The 27973-nt window shown below is 38.5% G+C and overlaps 2 protein-coding genes and 1 long non-coding RNA gene across 3 annotated transcripts in view; 2 read left to right on the forward strand and 1 right to left on the reverse strand.

The window, feature by feature from the left end:
- Positions 1 to 8866, forward strand: part of LOC120418943 (myotubularin-related protein 14) — a 30797-nt gene extending 21931 nt beyond the window's left edge. The window contains exon 5 of the mRNA XM_039581481.2: positions 8253 to 8866. Within this exon, the coding sequence (XP_039437415.1) occupies positions 8253 to 8409 (157 nt within the window). The 3' untranslated portion in view covers positions 8410 to 8866. The remainder of the gene's footprint in view (positions 1 to 8252) is intronic.
- LOC128092674 (uncharacterized) lies at positions 2087 to 5612 on the forward strand. Its single transcript, XR_008211945.1, has 2 exons — positions 2087 to 3775; positions 4235 to 5612. It is a non-coding gene; the product is annotated as an uncharacterized LOC128092674 (long non-coding RNA).
- Positions 8867 to 8889: 23 nt separating the features above from the next.
- Positions 8890 to 18154, reverse strand: LOC120418944 (CDK5RAP3-like protein). Its single transcript, XM_039581482.1, has 3 exons — positions 18018 to 18154; positions 16695 to 17962; positions 8890 to 9246 (listed from the first exon to the last, which is right to left on the reverse strand). Exons 1-3 carry the CDS (start codon positions 18021 to 18023, stop codon positions 9009 to 9011), a joined length of 1512 nt encoding a protein of 503 aa, XP_039437416.1. The 5' UTR covers positions 18024 to 18154; the 3' UTR covers positions 8890 to 9008.
- Between the last annotated feature and the right edge of the window lie 9819 nt (positions 18155 to 27973).

Consider the following 27973-nt stretch of genomic DNA (forward strand, 5'->3'; position numbering starts at 1 on the left):
CCCGTGAAATTTGCAATTTTCGAGCGTGAAAAATCACTAATCCTAAACATCTTTTTTAATTATTATAATGATAATTTTTTGATATTGTTTTTTTTTAATATTTGGATTAAATGTAAATGTTTTTATCCTTTTAGAGTTTTCAACGATAAAAAACCAATGTTATATAAAGTTAAACATAAAAAAAAATGTTATGAGCAATTCTCTAGAACTCGCAATTGTTTTCAAAAATTTTAATTTTGTACTTTTTTGTTTGGTTGGAACTTTGTCCATATATTCCCCAAGGTAAAATAAGCCATTTTGCATAATTTATTTTACCATGCAAAGATACAAGTCTTTATACAAATGTGGAAGCTGTCTATTTTGTTTTATTTTACGTTGTATTACTAAAAGATGAACTCCAAAAAAAAAACCGATTTTTTTTAATTTAGATTTTTGCCTTCCTAACCTTACTGAGGAAAGGCTATAAAATCACTCGAAAAATGAACTCCAAATCCAAGCTCTTGGATCGACTAAGATATCTACTCAGAATCAAAAACTAAACAGATGTTTGTGTGTGTGTTTGGAAGTGGAAGTGTGTTTTTTAATTGTGTGCACCGAAAAATGCTCACTCAATTATCTCAACACCGGCTGAACCGATTTTAATCGTTGGTCTCATAATCCCTTTTTTCAAAGAATCATGACCAAATTTTTCACCATCCTAATAAACTCTAGCGCAAAAAAACTCGAAAATTTAAAAAATACGTATTTTGACAATTCAACTTTTGGTAAAAGTCAAATAAAAAAAAAATCGTGATTTTTTCCCTGTACCTATTTTTTTTAAACAGTTTCAAACAAAAAATTTTAAAATTCAGCACAATCATAATAATTTTAAACCAAAATTAAACCAACTTAAATAAATGGAAAAAGTGAAACACCAAATTTTTTTTTTTTTTTTGGGATGGTGGTTTAGCCGCACATCGTTGATGTCGAAACCTCTAAACTGGGCCCTCGTCCTGTCACGTTCGTCAGTAGTCTTGTCGTACATTACAACTTGAATCAGATCTGCCAATGAATTAGTACACTTCGACCAAATAAACACTGACGCTGTAAGGATCTGACTCTAGAATAAATGCACAGTTGTGTGTTATTCATAAGTCCAAAATGTTCAATTATTCATATAAGTCCAAATATTCATTTGTGGATAACTACCTAACTTGAGTTGAATACAAGATTTAAAGTAACCTATCCTAAAGCTACTCTTATCTCAAATCCCCGACATTTTAATTAATAGCCAAAAAATCTAGAACGTTTCTTTTAAACCCTGTCTGGCTTCTTTAAAAAAAAAAAAAAAAAAATATATATATATATATATATATATATATATATATATATATATATATATAGATTAACATTTCATATTTTACAAGTCTAAATTTTTAAAAACCCGCCTCCTAACCTGACACCCACATAAAGATAGGGAAAAATCACATATGTAGCGGTTCATTGTACAAATGTGATATTTCCACTATCGGAGAACCTCCTTGTCTCGATGACAGCTTACCGGTCATCGATTAAGCCCTGAGACTGCGTCAAAGTGGGTTCTCGTAGCATGAAGTGGTGTCCATGTGTAAAAATGGAAGCTTCAGCAATATACTGAAAACTTCGATTTTAATTCCACATCGGATCAAATCATACTCCTTGCCAAATAAGCATCAAACCTATGATACTCATTATGACAAAGCCCAGGGTTAAATAAATGGAAAAAGTAAAACACCAAATTAAAAAAAAATAATTATAAAGCTCAACCCCAAGGCAAATAAATTAGATATGGTGAAGCGGGTTTTCCAGCTGTTAAAAAATAGTTAGTACGAAAACGTGATTTTATATGGAGATTATGAGATAAGGGAAAATTTGACAATTTTCCGGGCAAATTTCACTGTTTTTTTGTGTAGGGTTGTTTAGCATGCCAAACGTATTATGATTATTTGAATTAATTTAAGGGGTTACATACATGTAAATCGGCAAAAATGTCAAAGGTTGGTTTGAGCACACACTTTAATTTTTTTTTTAAATCTGTTTTCCAGTGAATGCCCTGAATATATATTTTCAACTATTATTTAAATACATTTGAAGACATTTGGTTGTATAATTGCCGAGATATAGCTATTTTAAATTAGCGGTTTCAAAAAACGGGTGCCACGATATTTCCACACATCTTTGACCAAATCGGCTCAAAATTTTGGTGAAGCCTCGTTAAACCGGTCCTGTGTGCATGACAAAGCCCGATTTTCTAAAAGTTTATTTGATAAAAAGATAAAAATGTTTCTATGTTTTTCATATAAAAAATCGCCAGTTTTTGATTTTTGTATTTTTTTAAAGTGCAAAATTTCAAAATCGGGCTTCGTCATGCACACGGAATATGTCTTGCAAGTCTTCACCTCAAATTTCAACCAATTTGGTCCGTCCCATCTCGAGATATCGTGGCACCCGTAATTCAACTCGGTGTTCAGATAAAACCGCTCACAAAGTTTGACTTTGCGCATGGCCGAATTTTGAGCGTGAATCGTCTCTTACTGCTCTTACTCAGTTTAATCATGAAATATTTTCATGGAACTTTCAGGAGTGATTGAAAATCATATTTTAAGTGGATTTAACAAATTTTCTGAATTATGAAATTTTGTGATTTCCTACATGTATGTAACCCAAGTGGCAGTGCGTGGCCAAATGGTTACGCTGTCCGCTTTGTAAGCGGATGATTCTGGGTTCGATTCCCATCTGCTGCAACCTTCCATCGGATGAGGAAGTAAAATGTCGGTCCCGGCCTTGGTTGTTAGACCGTTAAGTCATTCCAGGTGTAGGAGTCGTCTCCATGCCATAAGTACAAACAACACACCAAACCAAGCCTACTCCGGTGGAATCGCTGGCAGCGGTTGGACTCGCAATCCAAAGGTCGTCAGTTCAAACACTGGGGTGGAAGGTTCCTTGGAGTAGAAAGAGGTTTGGGTGCTCTCTCCATTCAAGCCTTCGGACTCCTAGGTTCGAGCAGTTGCAATAGAGACCACAAAAGACCCGGGGGTCGTTAATGTGGATGGTTTGATTTTGATGTAACCCCTTAAGTGATTTAAATAATGCTATATCTCGAAGCCATTGCATCGTATCAACAAGTGGTCAAAGATAAACTTGTAGGAAATTGGACGGGCTTTCTGAAAAATATACACTGAAAGAACGCCACTTTTATGAGATTTTTGGATTTTTAAGTTTAATAGTAAAATTTAACGTTGAGCCCCCTATTTTTTCATTTTTTTTTGTGGAAATAGATGTTACAATAAGATGTTACAAAAAGACTCACAAAAAAATTAGAATGGAGCAACTGGAGCAACAAACGCGGGAATCGATTCTCCAGACAATTTTACATAAAAGTCTCCATATTGACCATTGCCTTAAGTCAAATCCTTGTGCAGTTACAGCGGTTTTTATAATAAAACGTTACTTAATTTACCTTTAGGTGGTTGGTGCCTTCCTCTCATTTATATAATGATTCCAACCCCCCTAAAATGTCCACATGGTTTATGGATCGCCCCTAACGTGATGTGATGAGTAAAAAAAAAACAGACGGCCTACAGACTTTTTGTCAAGATTGTACATACACAGCCGTGGGGCAATAGATTGAGGTTATGTAATTTTAGAACATTTTTTAAACTGCTTTTAATTTTAGAAAGGTTAGTCAGATCTTGAAAAATTTTAATCCACAAGAAAGGTCATTTCAGAACCTTTCTAAAAATATATAATATGCCAGGTTTTTTAATCTAATCTAATCTAATCAGACCCTAGCGCAGCCAATCTTTCGAAGGGATCCTGGAGAGTGCCTTAGGTTAGATGACGCCTAGCACTCTTCTTGTCATTTATTAACATTTGTAGTGCGCCATTGCATCGGAATGCATTGAAACATCACAAGCGTTAAAGCGGCCAGGCCTACTGCGTAAAGCCGTATCGCAGAGATGACTCGTAATTGGGTTGAGTTTGAGCACTGAGTGTTCGAACAACAACACTATTCTGAATCGACAGGGGAGGAAGAAGCGTGGGGACACACCACCATACGCTCCGAGATTTGGTTGTATTCGTTGGGAGCACCATGCTAAGAAGGTTTGGTACTCCGGGACCCTCCTCTGGGATGGGACATTGTATTTCCACGAATGCCCTGGACACTATTTGCCGTGGTTATAGCGCCACAACTCGCTCATATATAATATGCCAGGTTTTCATGCAAAAACCACCCTTTTTTGCAAATTGTGAAATTTATATGCAGCAGTTTTTTAAGCATAACTTTTGATGTGCTTTACTAAATCTCAATAGGGACTTATGGGACCCCAAGACGAATCGAATGAGGCCAATACGGTCAAAATCGGCTCAGTCAGTGACTAGATATTCCAGTGACATTGATTCGGTACACATCATGTCTACATACAGCCAAACACACAGACATTTGCTCAGCTGGTGATTCTGAGTCGATATGTATAAATGAAGGTAGGTCTAGGAAGTCTAACTAAAAAGTTCAATTTTCGAGTGATTTTATAGCCTTTCCTCAGTAAGGTGTGGAAGGCAAAAATGTTGAAAAACAGAGGTTTTGTTGCCATGTTTTGGCTTTTCTATATGTAAAACTTGATTTTTCAGTCTCGAAAATATTTTCAACGGAAAGCTCGTCCAATTTCCCATAAGTTTGTCTTTTGGCTTTTAAAACTTAAAATCTAAAAATCGCATAAAAGTGACGTTTTTTTTCAGTGTATATTTTTCAGGAAGCCCTTCTCAATTGTCATCATCGAGTAAAACTGGCTCCATAAATGGCTTATATAAGCGTAGGATAACTGTCTACAAAGTTTCATTGAAATCAGGGGCTGGGCTGGAATTGCTCTAAAATAAAACCTAAAAATCTAAAATTTTGGTATATTTTCGAATTGTAATTTAGGGGCCATCCATAAATACCTGCACCTGGTGTTTTTGTATAGAAAATTATGGATGATCCCTAATTGTGTAATTAATAAATAAAAAACCTTAATTTTCTTCTAAATATACTTTTTCTAATTTTTTAAATTTTTTAGTTTTGTATTTTAAATTCTCTGAAAATTATCAACATCTCTTAAATCGGGCGCCATCCACAAATGACGTCGCACTTTTTCTAGGATTTTTGAAGGATAGAATAAGCAGGCCAAGGATTGATACCTAAGAGCATGCAATGGCACTGACCTTGTTGCGTGCTCTTCGGTTGACGTCCACGTAAGGAACATCCTGGAAGGAGCGCAACTAACTACATCCGTAGTTCTGTTAGATCATCCGAATTATCTTGATCAGAACAGTATAGCTCTGGTTCCTTGCGAGTGTCCTATTTTCTTACCTCCACGTTGGCTTGGTTTTCATGATGACCTAGCTGGTGGCCTGTGGAAACGGATCGTAAACCTTTAACCACCGCGGGTCAGGACAAGACGGCTAAAAGAAAGGGGCGCGACAATGTGGGAAAGGGAAGTAATTTGTGATTGTAGACGGTATTGTTTTGATTCGCAGTATGTTGAGTCAACTGCTGTGGATGTACCTGAAACATCGCACAACGGGGTTTCTCTTCTCATCTTTCTCAGCTACCATCTATCTCCTATTTTTATTTTGCTCTACTGATTCGCACTTCACCACTAATTCTTCTGTTTACCATTTGGTTTTGAATTTATTAACTCTTGATTCTCGTATCTCTCAATGCTTGTCACTCTTTTTTTTTCCAAATAATGCTGCTTTAACAAACTGTGTTTTTTCTTTAAAATAAACCTTTCCCTAATGTACTAGTGATACCCTGGGTGCTGAATAGTGGTTCGCAAAACGGCCTCAATTTTGAACTGTCAAAATGGAACCAATTTACTGTTTGCCAAAAGTAGAGAGTATTGTCACAGAGTAAGACAGAGTCACTACTGCCATTTGGTTTTTGATTCCACTTTGTGGTACATCGCAGGTACATCGTACGCCTGCTACCAGCAAACCTTATGGAGCCAAAAAATAAAATGACATTTCTTCGGATTGCTCGTTCTGTGTTACTCTGTGGTATTGTTATCAATCATTAAAAATTGTGTTTTTTTATTTTGCAAGAATGAAAAATGTGTAGCTTTTGAGGACCTGGAGTTCAAGTCAAGAAATCTTAAGAAAGTTGTAGGCGAGAATCGTCATTTTTTAATAATTATGAATGGAAGTTGTTTATGGAGTCGATGCGGTTGTCCAGAAGCTGTCTTTATTGTTTGAATCCATTTGAAAACCTACTGGTTTAGTGAAAATCTTCTCTGTTTGCTGGATCAGCTTCGCTAGAATTATTATTTTTTTTGCTGGACCATGAAGAGCTGCAGAATTCCAAAATCAGCCAGGGAATTTATCCATGACTTCGCCGCAGATTTTAGTCACCCGTATAAAAGAAAAACCTCTTCAAACCGATCGAAACTTGAAAAGACACACAATTTTCCAGCAAAAAATGACAAAAACTAGACAAAATAAAACACATACTACTGATTATAAAACAGCTCATTTACCAGTAAGAAAAAAGTCATGCTTGTGCTTGAACAGCCTCCTACTTTGTAGATGTAAACAAAGTGGGATCATTCGAAAATCACGTTACGCATCCTCTCTATTCATCACCCAGGTGATACCTAGTCTAAATATCATTTGCCTATTCTTTGTTGATTTACTTCTTTATTTATTCATTTGAATAATTTTTTATCTTGTCCATCATAACAATAATCTAAGCTTGTTTGTTATCTCTATTTATTCACTATTGCCTATTTCTACATCTACTACATCAAGCTTATTCTTTTTATTTTTTAACACACAGTTATGATTCTCTTACTATTGCTTCTTTATAAAGTATATTCTCCTTTACTGTCTATTGTTTTCTAACAAGTGAGGTTCGAGCCCTTACTCAATTTATGGAATGATTGAAGGAATAACACAAATACTACTATTGTACATTTGCTAAATTTTTATAAAATGCTTAGGTCCAGAAAATTGTAACAAAACACCGCGACATAAGAACAGGACAGGATGGAACCTAAAACAGAGTGACAGGAGAAAACAATACACAGTAAAATAACAATTAGTTTTTGAATTCAAACTAAAATAAAACAGATTTTGCTTTAATGAAAATTGATAGGCACACTATAAATGATTAGGCGCTTATACTTACATCAAACCCTACGTAATGTACCACCCCCGGCCGAGTTAAAATGCGTAACCGGAAAAGAAGGTGTGCATGCCTGGCACGAACACTCAAAGCGTGTTCTAGCGTGCTGCTCGTACTGACTCAGAGCAAGGGTGAGATGTAGGTGTAAGGGCAGTGCGTGTTCGTCGGGAACCTGGTGCATAAGATCGGTCAAGGCCCGTTCTTACACTGAAAATTGCGAATTGCGAAGTTCCATACAACATTTTTGGCAATTCCGAAAAACACTGTTTGAACAGAATTATGAGTCAAATGCCCATGTGTTTAGTCAACGAATCGTTTGAATAACAAAAAAATGAAATGTATTACTTTTCCAAACAATTGCTGAAAAATTCAACTTTTCAGCATTTTTTTTTAACGTGTTACTATTCGATACTGTTATTTTTGGTAGAGAAAAGTAGGCTGTTTCGTCGTTCGAGAATGACAGGAAAAGTCTATAGTTTCACGACGGAATTGCAAAAATATGTTTTTTTTGATAAAATATTTTTTGCATCCTCATTTTTCGGGTCGTTTTTGAAGGGGACACACCTCGGGACACGCACTTGACAAATATTTACAAAAGTCTTAATTTTCTTCTAATCATATTTTTTTGAATTTAACTTTTTTCAATTTTTTTATTTAAGAAAAAATAATGTTTCTGGATTTACAGAATTTTGAACTCAGTAATTGGGCGCCATCCAAAAAATATCTAGCATTTTTTCGAGGATTTTTTGGAAGATAGACCAAGGCTTCTAGAACAGGGCTGTAGAGTTGGGTCTTTTCGTATTTGTAAATTTTCAGAAGCTTAAGTCGGAGTTGGAGGGAGTTGTTGTTACAGTTCAGACTCGATTATCCGAAGTGTAATTTTTCTGATGTCTTCGGATAATCGAGTCTGGACTGTTTAGGCGGTATCGGGTATTTTTGGAAAGCTGGAGTCGGAGCTGACGCGTAGAATATTTTCTTCTACATCTGTTGATAATTCATCCAAATTGAAAGAAAACTACATTGAAATCTTACCTTCAACAATAACGTTATTTCCTGTTCTGTGTTCTTCCAGCCGACGCGAGCGCCTCACCCAGCTGCGGACACTCTTTTACAACTGCTACTTCTCCACGATCGCGTTCAAGTTCAACTCCGGCCCGGACTCGGCCCTCGGCAGTCTGCTGGGCAACTTTGCCGAAAAGGTGGGCCTCGCCAGCCGGACGTCCGTTTAGAGTTGCGCCAGTCAGCCAGCCAGCGATCGCCATCGAGACACTGCGAAGATGTTCAAACCTCTCTCAGACATGCAACCGAAAACTCATTTTTACTAACCGCAATCCGAGTGCGACGGACGAGAGAGAAGGATTTTTTTCTAGCCTGAAGCGATTTAGACGACGTAGGTTTCTTCTGACACGTTTATACCTAGATATTGTTCATGTGGAGCGAAACTTGGACACGGCATCACGCGTTTGATTATATTCGATATTTTTAAGTTATTGTCATTGTTGATATTGTATTAGAGACGAAGAAGAAGGAAGGAGAAAAAACACATTTTTGTTTCCCCTAGCATGTAAGCGTACCCTCAAGTGGAAGATTTTTTATTTACTCTTATGTATTTGTTCTTTTCCTCCATCAAAACCAACTCGCGTAACAATACTAAAAATGCAAAAAAAAAAATAAACATTCAAACAATTTCCAATGAAAACCAGTCATCCTCTGTTTTAAGTTCCATCAATCAGAAAAATAAACTTTATTGCGAACAGAAAAAATAAACAATTTTCGTTAAAACTTTCACAATTTCCATGCAAAAAAAAAAAAAAAAAAAACAAAAAGTCTACAAATTCGCCCCCATCAGGTTGACGACGCGGTTCTTGTACCGGCGCGAAATGTCCGCCTCGATCTGGCCCTGAAGCGTGCGCGTCTGCTCGATGACCTTGGCGAGGGTGGGCTGCAGGTGGGCGCCCTGCGACCGGAAGCTGGCGGCCTGGTCGCGCTTCAGCCGGCCGGTGTCCTTCATCTTTTCGACCGCGAGCAGCTTCTGCTTCAGCTTGCCGGTCAGGATGTCCACGTATCTGGGTGGAGAGGAGGGAGATTTTAGTTGAGTTGGTTTTTTTAGTTTTCTGTGTCTTTTTTAAATTTTCATAAAAAAAAAACAAAAAAACACGAAAGTTTGTAGAACCATTTCAACAAAACAGTCTAGTTTCAGAGTATGATCTTTTTCAAGCGCCTTTTCAATTATATTACAATTAACATCATAGAACCTTTTGCTAAATAATAAAGATCATGTTGTATTTTGAAAAACTAGAAAGATAGTAAAAAATCTGGAGTTTTTTTTAAAAGGTTCAATAAACCAAATTTTCAGTTTTTGCTTTTTGGGTGTTTGTTAATACCCCTGACTCATGGCGGTTTCAAAAACACCCAAGAGGCAAAATCTGGAAATTTGGTTTATTGGACCTTTTCAAAAAAAAAAAAAAAAAAAACTCCAGAAATATCAAATTTTGAAAATTTTGGTTATTTTTGCAATGTTTTTAGCAAAGAGTCTTTTTTGTAAAGGACCAATAAATAAAATTTTCATTATTTGCTTTATGATTTATGAAGCAACCTTGTGATTTGAATGTGTTGGTATTTTTTTTCTCCAAAATTCCGCGAAGCGAAATGAAACGACTGGGTGAAACAACCTTTCCCATTTCGGGACGTACTTTTCAAGTACCTATCTAAAGTTCTTCGTCATGATCGTCCTCGTAGCACTGCACTGCACCTTTTTTTGTACCAAATTCTATTTTTTCCTTATTTTTAATCTTAGATAGAAATAGTGGATCAACAATAATATTTAAATGAAACCGATTTATCACCAAACACATTTTTAATTTTTTTTTTGTCTGGATAATTATTAATTGAACTAGAAAGTCTTGTTTAAAAACAAATGTTAGATTTTTGTTTAGCTTAATATTTATTTTGAATTTTATGTCAGTGAGATTTCCAAAAAAGTGTCTACGTGGTCTTTGAGGCCAAAGGACCCCGGGCTATGCAAACACTTTTTTTTTTATTTCAGACAGACAGACTCCTGCCTCGTGGACGTTTGTTCATATGGCTCATAAAAAATTCAAAAGTTTTAAAAATACGGTACTTGTTTGGTAACTGGGCTGAGAACGTAGCCAAGTCACCGAATGCTGCTCGCTAACTGGGCTGAACGAAAAATCACAAGGGGACCACCAATGCATAATATTTACCTATTAATATATAATAATAAAAGTTACTCAAATTTATTTACAATCCTTGCTTTTCATATTTCTTTAATTGTGACTTGAAATTAAATAAAAGTTTGAAAAAAGTTTTTTTTATTTATTGAACAGGCTTTTGGCATCCATTAACCCCTCGGTCATTTCGGTTTGTTTTGGTTTTTTGACGTTTGTCTGCTTTTTAAATCTCAGATTTAAAAAAAATAAGAATTTAAAAATTTCAAAGATTTTAGAAAAATACAAAAAATTCATAATTTCAAAACTTTAAAAAGTTATATTTTTTTTAAGTTTAAGCCGTTGCAAACATTTTTCAAAGGGAATTAGAAATCTAACCAACTGAAAACAATTAGAAATGCATTTACCTGCGTTTAAAATCATATTTAGCATGTCTGGGATCGATCAAAAATCTTTTCAATTTTTGTGAAATTCCAATGTACAGTATCGCAGAAAGTTTTTTTTCGATGAAAAAAAAAACTTTTTAATACTAATGATAGCAAAACAACTGGGCAGGTGTAAAATGCACTGAAACACTTTTTTCATTCGAGTGTTGAGACCGTGGCTAAAAAAAAATTAAATTTTGGAAAATTTTAAAACTTTTGTTTTTTTTTTGTTTTAATTTTTTTAAATTTGTAGAATTTTTTTAAATTATTGATTTTTTTTTTAGAAATTTTAAAATTCCGTAAATTCTTGATTAAAAAAAATGAGTTTTAAAATTTTTTGGACATTTTTGAATTTTTTGTATTATGAAAACTTTTGAAATTTTCGAAATTGAAATGTGAAAGAATTTAAGCAATTTCAAAATTTCTAAAAAAATTAAAAATTTCAATGGATAAAAAAACAACAAAAAATATAATTAAAAAAAGATATAAAATTTTAACAATTTTAAAAATTCAAAATTTTTAATTTTTGATTTTTTTTTTAATTTTAGGTTTTGTTTTTGAACTAAAATAAAAATAAAATGTCTAAAACTTTTAATATTAAAACATTTTTTTTTAATTTTTATTTAAATTTAAGTTTTGTTTTTGATTTATTAAATTTTTTGAAAATGCTAGACTGCCCCTGATCGCATAAATGTCCCATATGAATTTTTATCGCTTTTGAGTTATTGATGCATTTTGATTCAACATCGTGTGCTCTTTCAGAAAAGCATGCAACATTAGGGTGGAATCTAGTTATGTGGAAAAATTTAAAATGACAAAAAGCCAATCAGCAACACATTTTTTGAGTCCCTTTTAGGGTCCCAAACAACCTCCCAAAATTTGGGAGCGATTGGTTAAGCCCACGATTGGCGCAAAGCGAATGAAATTTGTATGGAAATTACTATGGGGAAACTTGAATTTTCACATTTTTGAATTTACAAAATTCATGTTTTATTATTTTATGAAACTAACACCGTAGAAGTATAGCCCTGGATTTCCTGAACAACTCTCCCGAAGACAGTATGGTGCTAAAGTGCGTCACATAAAAGATACAGAGTTTTCAAAAGTAGTGTATTGAAATAATCAGTGAAACTCACATTTTCTGCCAACATTGCCGAAGGAACCATGAAATACAAAATAAACACGATTGTTCTTATATTTTGATGAGCCTTACGTAAAATCGTTATGAAGAAATGTTCAGAAGACATTATTTAGTTAAAATGCACCCCAATTCCTCAAATATATTATAGTTTACGAAAGTTTCCACTTGACTTGGCAGTGTTGGCAAAAAGTATGATTTTTACCGAGTATTCCGAAATGACTCTCTTGAACGCTCTGTAACTTTTGTTAGAAGCAAGTTAGCACAATACTGTCTTCGAGAGAGTTGTTAAGGACATTGAGGGCTATACTTCTACGGTGTTAGTTTCATAAAATAATAAAACATGAATTTTGTAATTTCAAAAATGTGAAAATGCAAGTTTCCCCATAGTAATTTCCATACAAATTTCATTCGCTTTGCGCCAATCGTGGGCTTAACCAATCGCTCCCAAATTTTGAGAGGTTGTTTGGGACCCTAAAAGGGACCCAAAAAATGTGTTGCTGAAGAAACCAATTTTCGATTCCACCCTAATGCAACATCCAGTACTTTGTTCTAGAAATCAGGAGGAAATCCAGTTTTTCGTGAAAACTTAACACGTAGCCTTATATATGGGACAAACTTCAATTGCGTTTTTCTCAGCTTGCTGTTTTTGCATATGGGACATTTATGCGAACATGGGCAGTAAAATTCTTTAAAAAATTTAATGTTTTTGAGCAGTTCTCTAGGATTTCGGTCATTCGATTTTTTTGTATTTTTTAATCCGGCTGAAACTTTTTTGGTGCCTTCGGTATGCCCAAAGAAGCCATTTTGCATCATTGTTATGTCCATATAATTTTCCATACAAATTTGGCAGCTGTCCATACAAAAATGATGTATGAAAATTCAAAAATCTGTATCTTTTGAAGGAATTTTTTGATCGATTTGGTGTCTTCGGCAAAGTTGTAGGTATGGATACGGACTACACTGGAAAAAAATGATACACGGTAAAAAAATTTGGTGATTTTTTTTATTTAACTTTTTATCACTAAAACTTTTTTCAATTCAATTCAATTCGGTTTTATTTGTGAATAATCAAGTTACAATGAGTTCATTTAGGTACGCAACAGAGTTTTGGTGTTCCTTTCAGCTGTGTTTTACATCGTAATTCAATCGAAAAATTATTACTAATAACTATGGAATAGACAAGAGTAAGAAAAAGTTTTCAAAAAACTTACAGAAAGTGCAATGGGAAAAGGATAGATAGAGAGAAAGCTTAAAACTAGATCACAGACAAAAATAATCAATTATAGATGTGCTTGATCATCAGCTCCCCGAGGGCCAGAAATTGCTCCGCCTTGTTACGGCAGCTCCGAAACCGCGTCATCATCTCCCCCGCGAGAGCAAAGAACTCCGGCAGGGTAAAGAGATCTTCCCCGGTGACTCCTTGCTGGGCCGCATCGCCGCTACCGGCAGCGACCACGCTGGCAAACGAACGCCCCCATCCAGGAGGGATCGCTGGGTTGTCCGCTGGAACCGTACGCTGTCCAGCTGCAGGAACGGCTGCGCTCGTACTTCGCTGAGGAGAGTGGGACGCTGCTGCTTTCTTCTTCCTCTTTTCCTGCTCCTCGAGGTAGGCCTTGCGCGCGACGCATCCGCGGTAATTGCCGGTATGGTTGCCGTCACAGTTCGCGCACTTTACGCGCGGCTTAGTTTGTTCTGCGTTTTCCCCCAAATCCGCCTTTCGAGGCAGTGCGCACGCCTCCGAGAGGTGTGACTCACCGCACTTCACGCAGCGGGGCCGAAGGTTGCAGTTCCGCGAGCCGTGGCCGAATTTCTGGCAACGGTGGCATTGCGCTACGTCCGTCGGGTTCTTGGTGTAAAACCGCCAGTTTACCCAAAAACCGTCCAACGTTTTAGTCCGCCGCAGATCTTGGATCTTGACGGTGCCGCGGTCGAAGTACAATAGGTACAGGGTATGTGTACCCGTGACTGTTGTCTTTCGCGAGAGCACTTTTATCTCCCGTGGCTTTATTCCGGCGTTCGAGAGGTGTCGCTTCAGGTCGGCGATCGGACGGTCTTGGTAACCCTGCAAGACTACCTTAACAGGGGGCTTCTCTGGGTCGTATGTGTAGAAGTTGAAGTTGCTACGCTTCAGTTCTTCAAGCACCAGGTCGAAATCTTTTCTGTTCAGTGTGATCACTTGCACTGCCGACTTACCGATTTTCAGACAATATCCGAGGCCTTCCAGCAACTCGTCAACATCGTCCGCCAACGTGTCCAAAACAAAAATTGGAGGTGGTCTTCGTTCCGTTGGAGAATTGTTCTTTTTTGGCGTCGGCACTTTTTTCCGTGCACGACCATGGTCGTCGTCGTCGTCGTCGGTAGTGCTGCTACCGTCGGTGTTGTTGTTGTTGTTTTCTTCGTCGTCGCTCAGCATCTGGAACTCGTTCCTGATGGGAATGTTGGCGGATGTGCCACTGGTCGTGGCACCGGAAGTACCTGAACGGGTTCGCACTGGTGATCTTGGAACATATCCGGGATGTAGTAACTTTTTGTCGATTCCTTCTGCGCTCACTCTCCCCTGCGCGATGGCGGTCGACACGGCGTTTGTTTGTTTACCTTTTTGCACACGGCCGGTAGACGAACTTCGCGGGTTTTTCGAGGCCGCACTCGAACTGCCACGGCCACGGCCGGCCCTTGGCATGCTGCTGGAGCAAACTCGCGGCTAATCACGGTAAACTACGGCGAAAAAAATCGAAAAAACGATGGAGCACTGAGCACTTGACTGCTGCTTGCTCTCGTGCGTACACGGAGGTGGGATGATCACTAAAACTTGATTTGCAAAAAAACACTATTTTTAATTTTTTCTATTTTTTTTATATGTTATAGAGGACATAAAATGCCAACTTTTCAGAAATTTCCAGGTTGTGCAAAAAATCATTGAGCGAATTTTTGAATGAATACTGATTTTTTTCAAAAAATCGAAATATTGGTCGCAAAAATTTTTCAACTTCATTTTTCGATGTAAAATCAAATTTGCAATCAAAAAGTCCTTTGGTGAAATTTTGATAAAGTGCACCGTTTTCATGTTAAATCCATTTTTAGGTGACTTTTTTGAAAATGGTCGCAGTTTTTAATTTTTTAAAATTAGTGAACATGTTTGCCCACTTTTGAAAAAAATATTTTTGAAAAGCTGAGAAAATTCTCTATATTTTGCTTCTTTGGACTTTGTTGAAACGACCTTTAGTTGCTGAGATATTGCAATGCAAAGGTTTAAAAACAGGAAAATTGATGTTTTCTAAGTCTAACCCAAACAGCCCACCATTTTTCAATGTCGATATTTCAGCAACTAATGGTCCGATTTTTAATGTTAATATATGAAACATTTGTAAAATTTTCCGATCTTTTTGAAAACAATATTTTCAAAATTTTCAAATCAAGACTAACATTTCAAAAGGGCCAAACATTCAATATTACGCCTAAAACATATCAAAAAAAAAATAAAAATAGTGTTTTTTTGCAAATCAAGTTTTAGTAATAAAAAGTTAAATAAAAAAAATCACCAAATTTTTTTTACCGTGTATCATTTTTTTCCAGTGTAGTCCATATCCATACCTACAACTTTGCCGAAGACACCAAATCGATCAAAAAATTCCTTCAAAAGATACAGATTTTTGAATTTTCACATATCATTTTTGTATGGACAGCTGCCAAATTTGTATGGAAAATTATATGGACAAACTAATGATGCAAAATGGCTTCTTTGGGCATACCGAAGCCACCAAAAAAGTTTCAGTCGGATTAAAAAATACAAAAATTAAAATTGAAGAAAAAAGACCGATTTCGTAGAGAATTGCTCTTTTGACCAGGGATGGTATTTCCTCGTTTCCTCGCCGATGGCGAGGGCTTTTAGATATCGTCCCTCGCTCAAATCATCAAATTTTTGGCGTTCTCCCAAAACTGCATCAAGAGAGCGAAGCGAAAACGACGCCGATGAAATAGCGAGCAACGAACAAACCGATGCGTAAGACGGAAAAAAATCTCTCACACAGCCAGTCCCCTCGCTCAAAAAGCAAGAGAAAGAGCAATCGTGAAATTCTCTCGCCCGTAAGCCCTGTAGAAATGAGTTCATTTGTGTGCGTGAGCTCCAGTGTATGTATACAGCAATTTCGTGTGCGTGTCTCTCCGGTTGGAGCGATAGTTCCATCGGAGCCAGCGATAGGGTATTTCTTGTCGATGTGATGGGCTTTCGATATTCGCGATAGTAAGCCGACCATCACTCGGCTGCGAAAGAGAAGAGAAGTTTTAAGAGACGAGGAACGCACCGAAATATGCATCAATGATAGTGCGATGGTGATGGTTTACCTACCCTGAACTTTTGACATCTTTAAAAACATTTTTTTTGAGTTATTATTTAAAAAAAATTTTGTAGAAATTTTGGAGTTTTTTTTTTATTTTGAAGTTTTTGAAATCTTTGAAATTTTTGAAAACAGGCTTAAAACACATTTCGAGATTTTTTCGATCGTCAGTCGTAAATTATTTGTCGATGGTAGATCGAGAAATTGGGATCGAATAATCTCAATCTACTATCGACAAATTACGATCGAGAAATCTCGACGTGAGTTGAGAAATCACGATTGAAATATTACAATCGAATGCAATAATCACCACGAGAAGCTACCACTAATAATTTTTGATTCGCTGTTTAACTTCAGCTTCTTGTCAGATCTGTGGCAACTCATTGGCAGTCTACAATACTCAGGATCCTTTTCTTAGCTACTCACTTTGGCGAATGTTTAATCTGGTGCAGATGCTGAATCTGGGCGCTGCTCAAATTGCTGTACACCACGTCCACGTGCGACAACATCTCCGTCAAACTTTTCGCGTCGTGATCCGGAAAGTTGTCCATCATCGTCAGCGACAGAATCTGCACCTTGTCGGCCGTGCTCAGCTCGTACAACCTCATCCGCAAAAACGCTTCCAGCTCGAGCAGCTCGTTGATAAACTTTTCCCGATACTCGGGCGAATCAAACATACAGTACGCCTCGTCCCCACGGGCCACCCCTCCCGCGTTGCCATCACTTTCCACCACAATTCCGCTCTCTTCCAGCGAAATGCTAAAGTCAATTTCTGCTCCACCCGCTTCGTCAGCCGGAGCTCCCCAATCGATGTCCCCAACTTCCAGGTTAACCTCGTCGGCGCCCCCAAAATCGATCGTTCCAGCGTCCCCACCAAAGTCGATGGCACCCGCGTTGTCATCACCAAAGTCGATTCCCCCGGCGGGATCTTCCGCTGGTTCCTCGTCCGTTTGGAACTTGACGGGTGGTTCCTCGATGGACAGCGGCGGTTCCGAGTACAGGAACTCGTACACGGTGGTGTTGCCTGTTGTCGCAACGTGACGCAGCACCGGCAAGCAGCCAGCGTTCGATAAGAAGGCGCCATACAACTCAATGGCCTTTTTCAGAGCTGGAACCGAGGCGGCGATCTTGTTGAGCATTTCGGGCAGTTCGCCCACCTTCTTCACCAGCTCCTGGCGGACGTTGTCGCCGGCAATGCCGAGCTGCTTGCAGAGCGTCTGGTACTCGGCCATCACGACCGTTTCCGAGCGCTGCAGGTCGACGATCTTCTTGTCGGCCTCCTCGGCCAGCTGTTCAAAGTTCTTGATTTGCTTTCGAATCCCAGGCACTTCAAAGTTGATGTTCCGCACCAGAATCTGGGCCGCCTCCGCCAGGTACAGACTGTCCCGTTCGTACAGCCGCAGGATCTCCTGCCAGTCCTTCATCCGTTGGCTGCCGTATCGGCCAAATACGTTCTTCGAGTCGGCCTCCGTTGTCTTCAGGATGTCGATGATCTGCTGGCAGTGAAAATAGTTGATGTGGGCCCCCATCAGCAGCTGAACGAGCCCATCGTGGGCGGGCATGTCCGTGAGGGCGCTGCTGATTTTGCTGCGAACTTCGCGAACATTTTGGTGCCAGGTTTTGGCCACGATCCGCCGCGACACCAGCCAGTCCTGCAGCTTGCCGGCGTGGATGTCGATGGGGATTTCCGCTTCCTAGGGGGAGAATCAGCGTAAGAAGGAGGAAACTGCGTGCCACATCGCTACTTACGTTCATTTTTGCTGGAGTTTCGAGGGAAAAATCTGCGTTCGCACAGGTGAAAGGTGGTGAAACAACCCAAACAAACTATCCACGTATCCGATTCTCCCGACTTGACAGGTGGGCTGAGGTTTGTCAACACAGCTGTGGTGTACGCTAAATTGAGTAGTAGGTAGTTGTTGAATAAATTTTATAGGAAAATTGATAAACGTGCATCTTAGATGACAGTTGAAGCTTTCTTTACAGCGGCACGACGATAAACAAAAATGATTAGGCCCTTTTAAAAAATCTTGTGTTTTGATTGTGCCGATCAGCTGCAGAACAAAAGTGCTTTGCATTTAAAAATTAAGATTTTGGGCATAAATTTACTGCCACTTGGAAAACCTTTTAACAAATTACTGCTACAATTATAGTTTTCTTTTGGTAAGTAAATATTTATCGATTGTGTGAAGTTCTCACACAAGCTATTATTTTTTAATAATGTGAGGATAACAATTGAAAAATAATCATAATTTCGAGCCAAACATTTCATTAGGGCACAAAACCAAAACGTAAACATTCGGGATTATTCTACTATTCCACTCATCAGTACACCCCCTACATGCCTTCAAGAATCAGATTGATAGCAAACAATTTACCATTGAAAAAATCAAAAAAACAAAAGGGCACATAACAATGTTCACTCCAAACCCAAAATGAAAGTTCAAATGTGCCCTTTTATTTTTCGTTAGTTTTTCGTAGTTGTGGAACTTTTTGTGTTATAAAGTGAACTTTTCATACATTCTTAACACTAATTCACTTCAAAGAAAAATTTGGTTTACTTTTCACCAAGCATTTCGCAGAAAAAAAAACTTCATCGAAATACACTATTTAATACGGATCCGTGGCTGCTGTTCAGTACACTTTTGAAGAATTTTTATGTTTCACATACCTTATCTACACCATTCAATCACAAAACTTCACCAATTATCAAAATTTCCACTGAATTCCTCTTTATTTCTAACTAAACAAAAGGGCCCATAAACATCTTTCAAAACAACAATCCGGTGACAGCGCTTTAGTGCCCTTTTAGTTCTCTTCGAAATTGCATTTAGAAAGGGCCCATTATGAACAGCAGTTGGAAAGCAAAAAGGGCCTAATAACGAGATTTTTTAAAATTATGAGTTTTATTGCGAAAATCAACATAAATTAAGAAGCAGTAAAGCAGAGTTAGGGACAATGATGTGTTTTATCAAATCATCAGTAAAAATACCATCAGTCAAGCTTATTTTTTAAATAGGAATTGAAACAAGTTGTCCATTTTTTGCAAGCGATTTTCTCGAATCGCGGTTTTTGGTTTTGTGCCCTAATGAAATGTTTGGCTCGATTTGAACCTTAAACCAGGGTGGCCACCTCGGGAGAAAACCGGGAAAAACTCGGGAATTCGACTGACAAACCGGGAAAATATTTTAAGTTTAGTTAAAATTCGACAAATTCCTCTTAAATGACTTCAACGTAAACTTTTCTCTATAAGAATATTATTCTAGTTATTTCAAATTAAGAATTCGGGAACATAATATTTGAATTTGGTCGTTTTTTTTCTGTTGAGTATTCCATGGTATATTTCTTTGGCGAGGGGGAAGCAACTACGATTACTACTACACCACCGGACCCGGCTTAAAAAATATATGTTTGATAAGCTGCAATTTTTCCGATCAAGTTCGCGGTTCAATAGAAAATTTACTCAGCGCTATGAATTTTGAAGTCTTATTTTAATGAGTATTGAATTCCGTAAGCACAATACACAATTGATTTATTTTGATGTTATATGTATTTCAATATCAACTTGAGAGTTCACAGCAGCCAAGGAATTTGTTGTCTTTTTATTCCAAAATTGTCAAACTTACTGATTTAACCCTTCAACAATTGTATTAATCTTCTCATTGAAAAGTGCCGGCGACAAAATTGGGCGAAAAGTTCACCGCCCGGAGATCGCGAGTTGGCGCGAGCGAATGAACACCGCGAAAAAAGATTCGGGGGTGCATTGGGGTTAAATGATCATTTCGTCATTCGGTTTAATTTAAAAATAATTATTTTTTCGTAAATATCGCTACTTTGATGCGATGTAATTCATTTTTACAGTAAATTAGGCATTGTTACATCAAATTTGACCTTTCAAACGCACTAGAATGGCCAAATTTTAAAACATCAATGTTTGCCAATTTGACCGTTTTACCCCCAATTCCCCTTGTAGAACAAAAGAAAAGTTCATCCGCGGTCTGTCAGCAGCGCGCTGTTTTGTTTGCTGGATCAACATTTGGAAATGTCGAACGTTGAAGGAAATCGCTCAAAAAATGGAAATTAACCGATTTCAAATGTTATGGCCGCAAATGAAAGGTAAGGGTGGCTAATTTTTTATTCCGATCTGTAAAACTAGTTCTGGCGAGGGTTCTGGGCACTGCGGCAATAGATTTTACCGGCGGGTTGCTTCCGTTTGCATTTGATTTGAGGAGAAGGTTTTTCAATCCACCAGGGGCTTATTCGGGGGCAACAGTTTCGGTAATCCGGAACTTCCGGTAAGTTTCATATTTGCAGTGTTTAGCATGAAAAACAAACTTAGACCAATCTTTCAAGTGTGCGCTCTTTTTGAGGAGGGGCGCAAACCGAAGAAGAGCGCAACTCGGGGGAGCGTTATTTCGGGGTTTGAGCGCAAATCGAAGGAGCGTTATTGCAGGGTTTTGGCGTAAAATGGGATTTTATTTTTAAATTTTATTTACAATTAAACGAAACATTTATATAAAGGGGTCATCCACAAAACACTGATAATGGACCATCCTCAAATCTGGGTATCCAAGAACTCCCGGATGTCATGGCCTAGATACCCAAGTAACATTTTTTTCCAGGAGTTCTACAAGAGCTCTTCAAGATAGCTACAGCATAGCAGTTTGGACCGCGGTAGGATAAAATTCTCTTCAAAACTTCTTCAGGAGTTTGGAAGAGTACTTGAAAAGAGTTTTATCCTACCGCGGTCCAAACTGCTATGCTGTAGCTATCTTGAAGAGCTCTTGTAGAACTCCTGGAAAAAAATGTTACTTGGGTAGCTACCTGATCAACGGAGGTCTATATGGGTGAATTAACCATCGGTATAGCTTCAGATAGTTTTAGTGAACCACGATGGATACCCTTCGCCATGTTGGATTATTATGGGTCCTCCAGGAACTCCCGGGAGTTATGACCTGATGATTTACCTGACTTCCGAGAGTTCCTGGGAAACCCATAACAATCCAGCATGGTGCAAAGTGTCCATCATGGTCCACTGAAGCTTCTTGAAGCGATACCGATGGTTGATATACCCATATAGCACAGACAAACAGACGGGACACTCGAGTGCCGAACCATCGTCCTCCAAAAACGGCCATTTGAAATTCAATTTTGTTTCGGCATCCACTCACCCGGCGCTGATGGCGCTGCTGTCGTGACAGTTCGCCCGCCTTTTCTTAGTGTGTGTGTTTTTGTTTTTCTAAGTTGAGCATGAGCACGTGTGATACAGCAAATGAAAACAAATAAAAATATGATGGAATTCGGGAATTCTAACGGTGATCCACAATCCATGCTTTGCGGGACAAGATTGGGGCAGTCTCGGCCAGGGTCAGATGAGCGGCAGACTAGCGAAGACATACCATTTGCCCCACTATTAACCTGCTGCTGAGACGCCCGCTGCTGCGGAGGAAGCCGGACCCTGTGGTATAGTCATCTCCTTCGGAGCAACCTGCTTATCCTTCGTGGACTGCTGCTCAGATTGCTGCTGCTGGTCGTCCTTTTGGCATTTTGACGATGTTGCGTCGATCGTGAGCGCCACTCTTCGTGACTTTTTTCGTCTCATTCGGCCCTTTTGGTTTTGTTGGCTGGCAACTTAATTGCGCCGTGGACACGTTACCCGCAGATGTTTCCAAACGCCCATCGTGGGGATCAATTCCGTTAGTTTTGAATTGGATTTTCCTATTCCGGCGGCCACTACTGGTGTTTTCGTGACCGGGATATCTTGTTGATGATGGTGTCAGGTGTAATGGTTCATGTGTTCGGTGGAGGAGGAATCTTAGACGGAATATGCAAGCAACGGGAGGACCAGTGGTGTGGTTTCTGTCATTGTGTTTGTCTTGGATCGCTGCAGGTGCTGCCGCATGATTTGCCTCATGAGGTTCTGCCATTGGAAACGGAACCGACCGTGGAACCGACCCACCGTCATTTTCGGCCGTCGGTCTTGATTTATTTATTTTGATTTTGTTACTGATGATCAGCAACAACAAAATTATTTCGAAACAGCTGTTGATGTTTACAATCGTTAAGGCTTGATTATCTCACGCATACACTGACATGACACATGACAGTAATGGGTTTGTATTGGTGTGTTTGGGCTGCGCTTCGGCATAAGCTCACCAGGCAGCGCTGGCGTCGTCGTGATTTGGTGGTTTGATGAAGGACGATGGATTTCAAAAATAATTTGTATGGAGAGTCACGTCTGTTTGTCTGTGCATATAGTTTCGCGTTGATCAGGTAGATCATCAGGTCATCACTTCCTGGAATTCTTGGATGATCGATAACAACGTACCCCAGAGTATCTATCGTTGTTCACTGAAGCTACCTGAAGCCACACCGATGATCAATTCACCCATATAGACAATAGGGTCCTAAAGCCCTTTGTCAATTGTTATGTTCAACGGTAAAAAACAGATTAAAACCCATTTTTGATCATTCATCATTAGGACAGGACAACATTTTTTTGATGAATCAACTAAGGTCCGCTTAGAACGAGCTGTGATTTTTTTTAAATTGATTTAAAATCGATTTTAAATCCTTCTCGGTCGTACAAAGTGTCATTGTACTCAGAAAAATAAGCGTTGTGAACAATAATATCACAAATGTAAGCTTCACCTTTGGGCCCAATTAAAACAGAAACATATCAAACGAAATATTTGAAACCAAACCTGCACAACAACAAACAAACAGAAAAATTAGGCGTTAATTTGGATTCAACAAAGTATTTAATTCCTTTCGTTATTGCAAATCGACTTTTGATTGCATTTTCAGATTTGTATGAAACCTTGTCCATTGATGTTTTTTTGACGTAGACTACGTCTTTGTCGAAGGTACTGGGGTGCCATTTCAAAAAACCCGGGCCGAAGGCCCTGGAATACTGCGTCATCCGTCAAACGCTTATATCTTCCTTCCCTCTCATCGAATCGACACGATTTATGTTCCATTCGATTCGAAAATTATTCAGCAATTTGCTATAAAACTTTCATTGTTGGCAAAATAGTTTTACTATTGAAACAATTGAATGTTTTAAAAAAATTTCAAAATGTAGAGATTTTGCAAGCAAAATGAGCGCTTCCCACTCACGGACGGGAGTGTCAAGTACCTATTTTGAGGGGAAAATCATCCGAGCAACGCGACCGAGTGTCGGTCGCGAAAAAGGAGGGGAAGTAGCGGACCGAAATCATATATAAGAACGCGCGCTCAGCCCATTCTATAATTCACGTCTCAGACGTCGGACCGGCAGCAGCAGCAGCAGCAGCAGGAAAGCTCAGCCCAGAGCAGCAGCAGCAGAAGAGAGAGGGACCAGAACTGCAAAAGAAGTGCGCATCGCCTTCTCGTCGTCACCGTCAGCCAGTTGCCTCTCGATGGCCGGACCGTTTGGATCGTCCCACCCGGGACGAGGCAGCAACAAGATGAGGCGCGCGCCTGCTGCCTTCTCGCCGAAAAGTTGCCTCTCGTGGGTCAAGCCGTGGTTGTGAAACTTCCAAATTCTAGTTGTTAAACTTCCCAACTCTTCGGAGTTGCATCACTCCCCGTCCCTCGTCTTACCCACGGCGAGGCAGCGCAATGAATAATTACAATTAAATTTCAGGAAAAAAAAATGGTTTTCGGGGGCGACGGATTGCACAGCTTTCTGAGGCTGCTCTCGCCCCCAACCCCTCTCCCTCCCCCTCATTATGCTACCAAACATTCATTCGGTTCGCGAAAAAAACGTTTTTCGTTCTTCTCCTTCCTTCCTCCATTCGATGTTGTCTAGTCAAAGATTTATCAACACATTCAAAGTATGTTTACATGGTAGCTGCGGTTTTGTTCGCATTAGATTTGCCATCTCTTTCTAGTAAAAGTCAATTTGAATCGTATTTAATTCCGTTTCAACAACCGGTACGTACACGGTCCGATTGAATTTACCGATCGCATTCACGATCTTATTCCGTTAATGTATTTCAAGCGTCTAGCTAATTCATCAAAATGAAGAAATGGAAAACTCTGTGTTCACATATCAAAACTTTACGTAGTCTACGCCATTCCGGTTATGTCTGTGACATAACTACTTTGACTTTTATGACCAAAATAGTTATTGTGCACTATTGCCTCATATTCTTCATACAAAATGGTGTCTGTCTATACACAAGTGCTGTGAATGTTTTCGCAAATCTGTATCTTGAGATAAGATTTTCTGAATACCAACCATTGGCAAAGTTTTAAGTTATGACCAGGTTTGAACAAAAAACTTTTTTTTGTCTAAAAAAGCTTATAGTTACAATGGTTAATACACCCATATAGACCCCCGTTGATTAGGTACAGTATGTAAAAAAAGTATTTACACCCCTTGGGCACTATGCACATTTTGTGATGAAACATGTAAAAAATTTAAAGTTTGACAGGAACCTAGTACTACGTTTTGTTCAGAAACTCATGCCAAACATTTTGCTACAAAAAGCTCATGAAAAGATGATTTCTATAAAAAGTTATATAACAAATACTATTACGAAAATAAAAAAGGTGCAAAAAAAGTTTGTACACCTTTCGAAAAATTAACATAAATAATGTTATTTGTTGACAAATCACCATAAATCCAGTCTACCAACTCCAAATAGGCATCCTTGACTGATTAAAAAAATAATTTGGATTGAATATAAAGTTTACTAACTACTTAGTATAAAAGTTTATATAACTCTGGAAATTCTATATAAAACTTATCTAAACTTAATTTTGCAAACTTTTAATTCAACTAAATGTCAATATATCACCATAGAATTGCTAAATAAACATTTTGGAGTGGGTATAACACCGTTTTGGGGGTATTTGTATCGATAGAATAGATTTTTCGTTGGAATTTCGTACCAACCCGGAATTACGTCGTAGGAAAATCCGCCGGCATCCGAACCGGTCCACGATTCACAAGTCAACCTATGTGGAATCGGAAAGGGCATAAAATTTCCGATCTTTTGATACCCATACATCCAGGTTTTCTATAAAACCCACGTTTTTAAATACCTAAGCAAAAACGTTGTTATGGTTTCGTTTGAGCAACCTGCCATTTCGTAATTTTTGTTCTCGTGGATCAAACTTACTTTTTGCCCAGGTATTTAAAAACGTAGGTTTTAAAGAAAACCTAGATGTATGGGTATCAAAAGATCGGAAATTTTATGCCCTTTCCGATTCCACATAGGTTGACTTGTGAATCGTGGACCGGTTCGGATGCCGGCGGATTTTCCTACGACGTAATTCCGGGTTGGTACGAAATTCCAACGAAAAATCTATTCTATCGATACAAATACCCCCAAAACGGTGTTATACCCACTCCAAAATGTTTATTTAGCAATTCTATGGTAATATATTGACATTTAGTTGAATTAAAAGTTTGCAAAATTAAGTTTAGATAAGTTTTATATAGAATTTCCAGAGTTATATAAACTTTTATACTAAGTAGTTAGTAAACTTTATATTCAATCCAAATTATTTTTTTAATCAGTCAAGGATGCCTATTTGGAGTTGGGAGACTGGATTTATGGTGATTTGTCAACAAATAACATTATTTATGTTAATTTTTCGAAAGGTGTACAAACTTTTTTTGCACCTTTTTTTATTTTCGTAATAGTATTTGTTATATAACTTTTTATAGAAATCATCTTTTGATGAGCTTTTTGTAGCAAAATGTTTGGCATGAGTTTCTGAAGAAAACGTAGTACTAGGTTCCTGTCAAACTTTAAATTTTTTACATGTTTCATCACAAAATGTGCATAGTGCCCAAGGGGTGTAAATACTTTTTTTACATACTGTAGATCATCAGCATGGCTTTCTACCTAAGGTACTCGCGAGTGTGTAGTAGTGCGGTTGTCAAAATCGTTATCTTTGACTCTCTCACTCCACTGCCACTGACATTGTTTATGTTTTGCTTTTCCTGGCACGGTCCATTGTTCGTTTGTTATTGTTTTGGTTTTAGTGGCACGGAGTCATGCACTCACACTAATACAAAGCAGGATCGTGAGTACCTATGATGTACAGCCTTGGATCATCAGGTCATAACTCCCGGGAGTTCCTGGAGGACCCATAATAATCCAACATGGCGAAAGGTATCCATCGTGGTTCACTGAAGCAAAATGAAGCTATACCGATGGTTAATTCACCCATATAGACCTCCGTTGATCTGGTTGATATCCAGGTCATAACATCAAGGAGTTCTTAGAAGACTTATAACAATCCAACGTACCCCAGTATGTCCATCGTTGTTCAATGAAGCTACGCTCAAACCCCGATGGTTTGACACCAACTGTTGTCAGACGAACGGGGTCACTTTTTAGTTTGACACCCCTTTTACACGGAGTTCACGCACACTACCAAACGTGTGTTTTGATAGTGTGCGTGAGCGCCGTGTAAAAAGTGACAGTTCGTCACTTTTTAGTTTGACTTTGTCCAACCAACGGGGTACAAACTAAAAAAGTGTCAAACGAAAAAGTGACCAACCATCGGGGGTTGAGTGTATACCGATGGTTAATTCACCCATATAGACCTCCGTTGATCAGGTAGCTACCCAAGTAACATTTTTTTCCAGGAGTTCTACAAGAGCTCTTCAAGATAGCTACAGCATAGCAGTTTGGACCGCGGTAGGATAAAACTCTTTTCAAGTACTCTTCCAAACTCCTGAAGAAGTTTTGAAGAGAATTTTATCCTACCGCGGTCCAAACTGCTATGCTGTAGCTATCTTGAAGAGCTCTTGTAGAACTCCTGGAAAAAAATGTTACTTGGGTATCTAGGCCATGACATCCGGGAGTTCTTGGATACCCAGATTTGAGGATGGTCCATTATCAGTGTTTTGTGGATGACCCCTTTATATAAATGTTTCGTTTAATTGTAAATAAAATTTAAAAATAAAATCCCATTTTACGCCAAAACCCTGCAATAACGCTCCTTCGATTTGCGCTCAAACCCCGAAATAACGCTCCCCCGAGTTGCGCTCTTCTTCGGTTTGCGCCCCTCCTCAAAAAGAGCGCACACTTGAAAGATTGGTCTAAGTTTGTTTTTCATGCTAAACACTGCAAATATGAAACTTACCGGAAGTTCCGGATTACCGAAACTGTTGCCCCCGAATAAGCCCCTGGTGGATTGAAAAACCTTCTCCTCAAATCAAATGCAAACGGAAGCAACCCGCCGGTAAAATCTATTGCCGCAGTGCCCAGAACCCTCGCCAGAACTAGTTTTACAGATCGGAATAAAAAATTAGCCACCCTTACCTTTCATTTGCGGCCATAACATTTGAAATCGGTTAATTTCCATTTTTTGAGCGATTTCCTTCAACGTTCGACATTTCCAAATGTTGATCCAGCAAACAAAACAGCGCGCTGCTGACAGACCGCGGATGAACTTTTCTTTTGTTCTACAAGGGGAATTGGGGGTAAAACGGTCAAATTGGCAAACATTGATGTTTTAAAATTTGGCCATTCTAGTGCGTTTGAAAGGTCAAATTTGATGTAACAATGCCTAATTTACTGTAAAAATGAATTACATCGCATCAAAGTAGCGATATTTACGAAAAAATAATTATTTTTAAATTAAACCGAATGACGAAATGATCATTTAACCCCAATGCACCCCCGAATCTTTTTTCGCGGTGTTCATTCGCTCGCGCCAACTCGCGATCTCCGGGCGGTGAACTTTTCGCCCAATTTTGT

The sequence above is a fragment of the Culex pipiens genome, chromosome 2 (assembly GCF_016801865.2).
Source record: "Culex pipiens pallens isolate TS chromosome 2, TS_CPP_V2, whole genome shotgun sequence".
In the NCBI taxonomy this organism is placed as follows: Eukaryota; Metazoa; Arthropoda; class Insecta; order Diptera; family Culicidae; genus Culex; species Culex pipiens.

What these genes read in the sequence shown, in the direction of transcription:
- LOC120418944 (XM_039581482.1), bottom strand. An exon ending in CAGATTAAACATTCGCCAAA is followed by an intron (nt 9,247 to 16,694) that starts GTGAGTAGCTAA and finishes CTCTCCACCCAG; the next exon opens with ATACGTGGACATCCTGACCG.